Source organism: Bidens hawaiensis, unplaced genomic scaffold, assembly GCF_021521415.1.
Source record: "Bidens hawaiensis isolate Kalapana, Puna unplaced genomic scaffold, B.hawaiensis_p1.1 tig00007038_1, whole genome shotgun sequence".
Taxonomy (NCBI): domain Eukaryota; kingdom Viridiplantae; phylum Streptophyta; class Magnoliopsida; order Asterales; family Asteraceae; genus Bidens; species Bidens hawaiensis.
The window spans coordinates 646786-657697 of NW_027491482.1; the positions used below are offsets into that span (position 1 = coordinate 646786).

At 36.6% G+C, this 10912-nt stretch overlaps 1 protein-coding gene across 1 annotated transcript; it reads right to left on the reverse strand.

The window, feature by feature from the left end:
• Positions 1–1688: 1688 nt before the first annotated feature.
• LOC143634244 (late embryogenesis abundant protein At1g64065-like) lies at positions 1689–2744 on the reverse strand. Its single transcript, XM_077102385.1, has one exon. The coding sequence runs from the start codon at positions 2494–2496 to the stop codon at positions 1819–1821; it is 678 nt and encodes a 225-aa protein (XP_076958500.1). The 5' UTR covers positions 2497–2744; the 3' UTR covers positions 1689–1818.
• Positions 2745–10912: the final 8168 nt, after the last annotated feature.

Sequence of the window (10912 nt, forward strand, 5' to 3'; positions counted from 1 at the left end):
ACATTAAAAAAATATTAATAAATTACAAAATTAGAAATAATAAAATGGGAATTTAAACATTAACTAAAAAACTAAATTAATAAATATAAAGGTTAATTATCAATATCAGAAAAGCCGGTATTGGGATCGCCACGTTGAACCAGAACCGCTAGCTGTTGGGATAATATCTTAAATTGAATGAAAAGTGGGTCCATGTAAATAATCGAGAGCTTGATGTCCCACGACACTTGAAATCCCTCAAGTTCGAATTGATTTGGTAGTGTGCTCCGTACTACGAAGTGCCATGGCAATTGTGTCCACCTCCGCTTGCTTTTTCTTGGGAGTTTGAAAAGCTGGTTGAATATGGTAAGCTTGAATTTGAAATCCCTCGAGTTCGAATTGATTTGGTGTACGGTACGTCACGTACGTGCGATGGGAATTACCAAAATTTTGTTGGAATGCAGCAAACATTGCGATCCAAAAGTCTTTGTTTTTGATCCTTTCCTCTCGCTCGGAATTAACCCGCCACGGACAGATGTCCCATGCCTTGTTCTCCGGCATATTTAACCAAGCCATTGTCAATGCCACATTTTCATTATCGGTCCGCTCTCTTCTGCTGGTTATTTATTCGGGTTTCGGTTTATTTGGGTCGGGTTGTTCGGGTTTGAGCTCAAAACAAATTGACCCAAGAACCGACCCAAATAAGTTCGGTTTGTTCGGGTATTGGGTAAAACGAGTCGGGTTAATTCGGGTCGGGTTTCGGTTTTAACAAATTAAAAAAGTTTATCCATCTTTAACAATATAAAAAAAACAATATTATAAGCTGCTATAAAACTGTAATATACAACCATATTCAATAATGAATTATATTATTTAGCGAAACCTAAAATTTATCATACAAGCATGCATTAGACGAGATGGAGTGTTGTAGCATGTGGACCAATACTTGTGTAGATTGAAAAAACATGTCAAATACATATTGGTTTAAATACTATACTATTTAAGTTTTTGAATTGAAGATACATTCTTAACATGCTTTATGTTAATTAATACATTGTGATCCAATGTGATAGATTCAAATATTAATTGGAGTATTGAGAACAGCCGAACAAGAATACATATGGTCACTATGTTACTTCACTGCTAAACTACTCTATAAAAATTAGGATACATGCATCGATGTATCATACTTCGGGTTATTTGGGTCAACCCTAATAAGGGTATTTCAACCCAAATACCGACCCGAATATTTTATCTCGGGTTCGGGTTAGGAGTTTAATCGGTTCCGGGAGAACTCGGATCGGGTTATTCGGGTTTCGGGCCGCTTCGATTCGGGTTCCTTATTCGGGTACGGATAAAAAACACACCCCTAGTTTACATGTCATAGTCTGCCTTGCACGCTTTCAACATATTATTAAAACTTACTCTTATTATATTTAAACAAAACTAAAAAAAATTAACATCATCCTCATCATTTCTTTCCAAACAAATTACTCCTCCCAACAAAAATATATATTATTGGGTGTTTGAAAACATAAAGCAATCTTAAACTCACGAGATCGAGATGACTTGATATATACTTGTATGACAAACATAAGAACATGTGACTTTGAGTGGTATTGATGACTTGATATATACTTGTATATGGGACTCAACGTGACGCGCCAACAAACGACAGGGACACAAGCGTGAATTATCTCTAATACTAATTAAGAATATCATATATCTATATGTATATCTCTAATAAAATTTTTGTAACACCTTTTACATACATACATGCATATAACATTACAGAAAATAAAAAAATAAATCTTTAAAAATAATAAAACCATCCAAAGCCTAGATGGAAACATGCTTCTTGCATTCTTGGTTAACAATCGTCCGGCCGGTCGCGTTAACAGCGATCGAACAGTTCATAGTTACCGTAACTTTTCTCTTAATAATATGCAAAATCTTAACCTTGCCAATAATCTCTGTATAACTTTCCACCTGCAAAGGTTTACCCGCCATAAAATCACTAACAAGCTGCGGGTTTCTGGCCATCTCTGCCACGGTCACCAGAAACGTAACGTCCAATCTAATCGTCCTCCTCGCCTTCGCCACTCCAGCCGGGATATCCGCCACACTCACCACCGCACCCCGGTAATAAAGACTAGAATTAGTTTTCTCAAACCTAAAGGCAGCAACATTAGGGTTCTTCACGCTGACGTCAGCCACAACTGTCAGATTATTAGTGGCTAGACCTGTTGAGTTGACTCGGTCGAGTCCGGTGAGTGAGACCGAGTTCAAGTTGATTTTAGGGTTTTTAACATGGAAGATTGTGAAACCTAATATTAACATAACAACGGATATTATGAGTATAACCGCGGTGATGATACCGCAGCAGATGGTCCGGTTACGGAAGCCGCGGTGTTGTTTTCGCAGTTCGATGGATAAGGCTTCGTCGACGGTGATAGGGGGAGAAGGGGGCTTGATCGCCGGAGTTAGAGGCTTTTCTTCATGATATTCGTCCGCCATGAATTTGTTTATTGTTTTTTTAACGGCCAAGTGTAACTAGTTGCCGAATTACTCTTGATGAGTTTGTTTATCTAGTTGGGTTGTTGTTGATCATGGTGGTGTGGATTGTGGAAATAATATGTATAAGTGTATATTGCCGTGTCCGGCAGTGACTTTGACCGTTGACTTAGTAGTTGGATAATTCCAAAGTTGAGAATTTTCATATGTAAATGCAAGATGGTGGACGACTAATAGAATCTCTAGTCATCATAATATATTTATAGTGATTTTTCCCCACTATATTATGTGGCATAAGACTATTCTAAATATTGAACATATTTTTGAATGAATTTTTTCTTCTAACACAAGAAAATTGGAATTTATACATTATATATGTTTAGAATAATTTAGAAAACATATTAAGTACTTAAAAATGAAGATCCTTTTCTTGTGGCCTAGTGATAGGAGGTTAGCGTTCTCTAATAAAGAATCAAATTTGATTCTCACTTGTATCATTTTGGGTGAATATTGATGATTAAGGATTTGAGCTGAACTTTGTGCTAATGTTGTCTGTTTGAACCATGAGCCCCCCCCCCCCGGGTTTTCGGTCAATCGTGTGTTACGCCAGATAGTTTTGATCTTACGGTGGCACAACGACTGTCAAGTGGCAACCAAGGATATGGTTTTCCGAGGGAACGCCCAAATCAAACTTTGAAGTCAGTGTGGGCCCTATTAATACAACATAGTCTGGCTAGAGTGAGACTACAGACTTTCCAAATTTAGACAGTGTTGTAACCTAAATACAAAGTTATGTTTATAAAAAAATAGTTAATAATGAAGATTTAAGGTTATAAAGTGATATTTTAAGATATTTTTTTATTGTAATTAATATATATATATATATATATATATTAAAAAAGATAAAACTTCCTTATAAAGTTACTATTAAAAATTTTAATATTTTATTAATTATTGTAACCACTAAATCACTTACCATAATCCATAAATAAAAATATTAGCCGATAATAATCCCTTTTCATTTTATCACCACTCACGGTTTCAAATTTCAAAAAGTTGGCCCAAATGTTGCTTTTAACAATGCTCTCATCTCTCAAGATAATTTTTCAATGTTTAAATCTTCACAGGGACAGTACACTCTGCCGCAACAATCTCAGAAAAATTTCTCCATGTTTAAGCGTGTTCAAGGTCAATTCACTTAGGCACAACCACAACCAACTCACGTGTTCTTTCCTCAACATGTTCAACAATCTGCTTCTGCCACTAAGCGCTAGCCATCGGCTGCATCTTCCAATCAGTCTCCTAATCAAATTCCCACTATCTCAAAGGAGACTCAAGAAAACATCGCCTTAATGACAGGATTAATGAATTGCTACAACGCCTTTCTTGCTAGAGATGTGGTTCAGCCGGTTGTAGCGGCTGAGTTGGATCAAATCCATCATGACGATGTGGAGGAAATGGATATCTCTTGGCAGATAGCCATGACAGTGTTTCGTGCGAAGAAATTTACAAAGAGAACTGGCAGAAACAACTGCAATGTGCCAGCTAATCAAAGGTGGGATTCAACATAGACACACTGAGGTGCTACAACTGTCACGAGCCGGTTCACTTCGCTCGTGAATTCACTCATCCAACTAAGTAGGGAAACAGAGAAAGGGCACTGGTTCCAGTGGGTAGTGCAAGAGGAGAAAGTGCAGCTAGTTCAGGTGAAGGTGAACGGGGTTTGGTAGCTCAACAGTTTCTTGGAATGATTAGATGGTAGCTTTTAGCATCAATAATCAGACTGCAAACTTTTCCCGAATTAATGTTGCTGAAGAAGAGAATGTTGCTAAGGAACAAGTTAAAGAACTTCAATTTGCTTTCATGGCTTTTACTCCTTCCAGCTCATCTGAGGTAAGTTCTGAATTATGTTCTCAATCTTGTATTAATAAGGTAAATTTATATGAATCTCACAATAGTAACTTGATTAGAGAAATGAAAGGATTAAAACATGAAAACCTTACTCTAAAAATTGGAAAAAGCTTTAAAAGAAAAACTAGAGGCACAACAAAGGATTTTTCTAAACTTCAATCCGATTTTAGTATAAAATGACGTTCTCACTTAGATGCTAAACAAAAAAATTGCTGATTTGACAGCTGAATTAAAAGCTTCTAAGTTAGAGATTGCCAAGTTGACTAATAAATTTGAAAATGTTGAATTTAATTTTAAAAAATTCGATGTCTCTAGTGTCATTGTTGAATCCATGATTGAAAACCAATTAAAATGGAAAGAAACCAAGGGTGAGGGTATAGGGTACAGTGTGGTTCCTCCTCCCTATAATGATAACTACATTGGTCTTCCTCTTACCAAAGAAGAGGAAGAAATGGAAAAGTTTATGTAGTATGGCAAGCCAAATGATAATGGCAAAGGTGCAACTGACTCAGTAAAAGTTACTGAATCAACCTCAGGGGTGAATGATACTAATGTGTTTACTTCACGTGCAGATGAAGTAATTGTTGAGGATTGGACTGATGAGGATGATGATTTACATGTTTTGAATAATAAAGACATTAATTATGATGTTCCTTTAAATTTACCTGTTTCGAATTCCATGACATCACATGTTTGTGTGGGCTCTGTTTTTAAGAGCAAAGACAATTGTGTGGTTGATTCTTCTAAAACTTTGAAATCTGATGGTGTGTTTTTGAATAAGTTTGATAAAAATAAGAGTTCTCATAAATATTCATCACTTTAGTTTGTTAAAGAAGGCAGTTCAACTGTTCAAAATTGTGATAAATCAAGCAATAAGTCAGATGGTAAACACCTAGCAAAGCAAATGAGCTCACACAACAGACCAAGACCAGGAGTACCACAATGATTTTTACGTTAAACGTCAAACATGTTTTAACTTTGGTATTCCTTGTCATATTGCTAGAATTTTTCACACCGTCCATATGTTCCTTATTACGGATATCATCAGAGAGATGTGCCTCGAAATACCTTCTACTAAGTACACTTTGAATAAATCAAGGTATTATGAGGCTAATCCCTCTAATGGTGATTGGAAAAGAAACAAGTCTAAAATGTGAAACTCTCATCAGAAAAAGTTTAATACATGTTAGAGACGTAATGGAAACCCAGTTTAGGTCCCGAGAACCAAATCAGCCTCGGGTCCTAAACAAATTTGGAAGTCAAAGTCAAACATGGTTTCTACTCGCAAACCGGAGAATAAATCAACCATTCATACAAATAACACCATTTTAAAATCAAGATATGAATGACTGCCTAAATCTCCGGTGATCAAGCAATCATGTTCGATCCTAGATGATTGGAATGTCATGTCATGGAAACCCGCGACACGCCTTGATAAGTCAGGGATACTTAGCACTACTATGGACTAGGTACCAAAAACTAACTAATCTCGCACATTGTGCAAGAACAACTATGGAGGAATATCATCAGACCTTGGTATGTTGATAGTGGCTGTTCCAAGCACATGACATGAGACATCTTCCAACTGCACGACATTCAAATCTTTAACGATGGATATGTTTCCTTTGCGGGAGGAGAGAAGGGGAAGATTACTCAGAAAGGGTATCGTAAGTAATGGTGTTCTAAAATTTGAAAATGTCAATTTTGTTCCTGAATTAAAACACAGTCTGCTCAGCGTCTCGCAGATCTGTGATAAAGGCTTTTCAACTCATTTTAATAATAAAGAGTGCTTGATTTTAAAACCTAGTATCATCATATCAAAAGACTGGGTTCTTGTTCGATCACAAAGGAAAGATAATGCTTACGTGATCGACATGAATAAAAACGTTCCTGATGAAATTACTTATCTCTTTTCAAATGTTTCAGAACATAATGCCATGCTTTGGCATCGTCTTCTTGTCCACACAAAAATTAAAAATCTAAGATGTCTTGCTAAAAACGACTTGGTGCGTGGTTTTCCTGTCAAGGATTTTGTAACAATTGAAAAATGTGTGGCTCGTGCTTCGGGTAAACACAATTGTAAATACCATTTAATCAATTTTTTCAATTGCTGCATATGAACCTGTTGGTTATTACTGATAACTACTCACGTTTCACTTGGGTGTTTTTCTTGTCAAATAAGAGTGAGACTACAGACTTACTAAAGCGCTTTGTGGTGCTCGTGGAGAATCAACTCAATCTAAGGCTGAAGGGTATTCGCTGTGACAACGGCACGGAATTCAAGATCTCAACACTGAATTACTTTTGTGCCGAAAAGGGGGTGCTTCGACAGTACAGCTCAGATCGCACACCGCAATAAAATGGAGTTGCTGAGAAAAAGAACAAAACTCTTATCGAGGCGACAAGAACTATATTGTGTGATTCAAAGCTACCGTTGTTCTTCTGGGTTGAAGCTGTTAACACGACTTGTTATGTTCAAAACGAGTGCTGATTAACAAATCACAGATGAAGACTCCTTATGAGATTGGTTACGGTCACAAGCCCACGGTTGCACACTTTCGAGCTTTTGGATGTCCATGTACTCTGCTGAATCTTGAAACAACTCCAAAGTTTGGAGCCAAAGATGATTATTGTTACTTTGTTGGATATGCTGGTCGTACCGCCTACAAAGTTTACAACAAGTCAACGAAGCAGATAGTGGAATCTTATGACGTGTGATGGCTAGAAGAATATGAGACTGATGCTCATGTCGGTCCAGACTAGTTATTTGATTATAATGAACTGTTTAAGCCATTTAATGTGTTTCCGGTTGTGGATACAGAAAATTCGGATGGTGGTGCTGCAAATTCTGTTGATGAAGAAGAAGACATTCCTACTTATTCTCATATGTCTCCAGTGCTGAGTATTGATCCGTCTGAATCATTGGACACTACTCAGCCATTGTCAGCTAGCCAACAAGAAAGTGTTACTAAGACTGTGTCTTCACCAGAGCCTGCAGCTGATGACTCATCAGTTGAGGGGGAGAGTGCCATTCGTTAATCTTTCGAAGCACTCTATTCCCAGATGTCATACCAAATGAATACATTGCTAGTACTTCGTACTCACATAGCACAGCAACATCTGGATGGAAGAACCCCCTTTTGAAATCCTTGAAGATCCAACAAACTTGCCCGATACCAGCTCTATTCTTGGTCATTAAATTTCGACAAGAATCCAACAAGATCATCCAATTGACAATGTCATAGGTCCACTTGAAACAGGCGTGCCGACCAGAAGTCAGACAGGACACATCAACAATTGTTTATTTTTTTGTTTCATCTCTCTAATTGAGCGTAAGTCAGTTAAAATGACGCTACAAGAGCCAAGCTGGGTGGACGCCATGCATGAGGAGTTGAATCAGTTTAAAAACTCAAGGTTTGGAGATTGGTTGAGCTGCAAGTTGGAAAGAAAGCGTTAGATACAAGATGAGTTTTCCGTAGCAAGCAAGATGATACTTGTTTTATTGTTGGAAACAAAGCGCAACTCGTAGTTCGTGGTTTTCGTCAGGTTGAAGGTTTAGACTACACTGAAGTGTATGCTCCTGTGGCTCGACTTGAGGCCAATTAGATTGTTCTGGCATATGCTTCCTACATGGGATTTACGGTTTACCAGATGGATGTCAAGACAGTGATTTTATATGGAGAAGTCAAGGAGGAGATCTATGTGAATCAGCCACCAAGTTTCGTTGATTCAAAGCATCCAACTCATGTTTACAAGCTAGACAAAACCCTATATGGTCTTCATCAAGCACCTCGGGCATGGATGCTACTTTGACGGCTCACCTACTGGGGCATGGGTACAAGAGAGGAACTGTTTATCAGACGCTGTTCCTTCGCTGTGTTCCCGGTTCATTTAAGAAAAAGAAAAGCAAGGAAAAGAAAATTTCCTCTTCTTATCTTTTCTTTTGGTATCTCCTCTTTTGCTTCAACTTATTTTCCTTCCTAATCTTTCCAATTTGGAAAGATACAAATTCTTTTATTTTACTCATCATTTTCTCTTCCCTCCCCTCCTTTTCTTTCTTTAAATGAAACTCGGGAACACCTATTTTAAATTTTCCTTCCTTTTCCTTTCTTAAATGAAACTCGATAACACAACATATTTTTTCCATCACTCCTTTTCCTCCCCTTTCCTCAATTAAATGAAACTCGGGAAGACAGTGTTAAAGCTGTTGGGAAAGATCTGATCTTGGTTCAGATTTATGTAGATGATATTATCTTCGGGTCTACCAGTACATCACTATGTTCTAAATATGAAGAAGTTATGAAAACGAGATTTGAAATGAGCTCATTGGGGGAGATGAAAACTTTTCTGGGATTACAGGTCCGTCAAAGTTCGACGAGAAGTTTGTTGCATCAAGGAAAATATATCGAAGACATGATTGAAAAGTTCGAATTTCAAGATTCTAAGAGTGCGGAAACCCCTATGGCGGAAAGACCTCTCCTTTCATCCGATCCTGAAGGGAATCCTGTAGATCAAACTTACTATCGGTCAATGAACGGATCCCTGATTTATCTCATCGCCAGTCGCTCTGACATCAAGTTTGTTGTTTGTCAATGCGCCCATTTCCAGGCTAATCTTAAACTTTCTCTTTATTGCTGTTAACGTATTTTTAGATATCTGAAAGGGAAACAAAAACTGGGTCTTTGGTATCCCAAAAACTCATATTTTGATTTATATTCTTTAGCGGATAGCAATTACGGTGGAGATGATATTGACAGGAAATCTATGTCTGCTGGATGTCAATTCTTGGGCGATCGACTCATTTCATGGCAGTGCAAGAAACAACAAACGGTGTCCACATCCACTACCGAGGCTGAGTATGTTTCTGCATCAGCCCGCTGTTCATATGTTATCTGGATGCAACATCAATTGCTGGATTACGGTTTGGAATTTCTTGATACTCCAATCTTTTATGATAATGATTCTGCTATTGCTATTGTTTAAACTTTTATTCAGCATTCAAAAACTAAGCACATTGACATTAAAATTCATTTTATTCGTGACTGTTACGACTGTAAATTAATTCATCTTGAGCAAGCTCACACTAATAATAATGTGGCGGACTTATTTACAAAACCGGCCGGAACAGCCAGATTTAATATGCTTGTGGGGTTTTTTAAAATGCTTCGTTTCGATGATTGAGTCTTTTTGAGGTTAAATTTGCACAAAATGTTTTCATTCTCTTTGGTAAAATTTTTGCACAAATTTAGGGGGAGAAAATTAAAAAAATTCATAATGAGTGTGTGCGTTAAAAAATTTTTGGGAAAACTACACTTCCGCTTAAAATAATGTCGGTTACTTAAACTTGAGGGACATATACTTATATATGTTTGGTCCTGTGATCTATTTATAGACCGTTGAGATAGCCATTCACCTGAAAACTGAAACTGACTGGGACGACTACTGTGTGTTTTGTTTATGTTCTCTCTGCTTAAAATTATGTCGGTTACCTAGTTCGAGGGACGTGTATTTTTATGCATGTTTGGTCCGGTTATCTACCTGTAGACATACATGATAGCCATTTACCTAAAAACTGAAAGTGAATGGGCGACTAAATCTAAAGTGTCTTATATAACACATTCTGTGAAGTGATATGATTTTTTAGTTATGAGATCTTTAGAAGCTCAAAATATTTTTAAATGAAAATTGATCCAACCTTTGGAAAATGATAGCAAAATTGTTTATGTGTGCATAACGTGTGAAGTTACTAACATAAAAAGGCTTTTGAACAGTCATTGATTTGTATGGTAGCTTTCCATGATGCGTAAAAGTTGAAGTGATATACAATAAATCTGCTAAACTTACTGTGAAGAGTCATTTTGAAGACGTGTGCATGTATCTAGATAAATCTCTCCGAATTATAGGCAGAAAATTAATTACCCAGTCATACACGAGTCCGTTAGTGTCTTGATCACCAAAAAAAACTGTGTTTTAAGTTATATATAAAAAAAATTATATAATATTGTGTTATTAAAGTCCTAAACACTCCGAATGTAATGTAACATCCTATTTTGTGGATTAAAATAAAGTATTTGAATCTATATTTCTAATATTAGTAAACGTAAAACGACTCGTTGAGATATGAGGTGTTGAAACAAGCGTTTGATGCTATTAGTATCGTTTAATTATATAAAATAAATTTGAAGTAATTGACATAATATTATTGTTACTATATAAAAGAAATTAAAGATTTAGAAGTGTACATGTCATCTAAAACATGTAACAGGGTTCGAAAGATGATAATTATAATAATAGCATAAATAAATTAATAGGACAATGAGGTGGTATCCTTTGGATGCAAGAAAACGTGTACATGAGCCACGTAGCCCAATGGATAAACACAAAAGTTAAAACTTCAACTTGAAGTTTTGTATATCCCATAAATCTCCTAGTATATATATATATATATAGATTCAAGCTAACAAAAAAGGGCGTGAACCTTAAAATAATATAATAATAATGATAATAA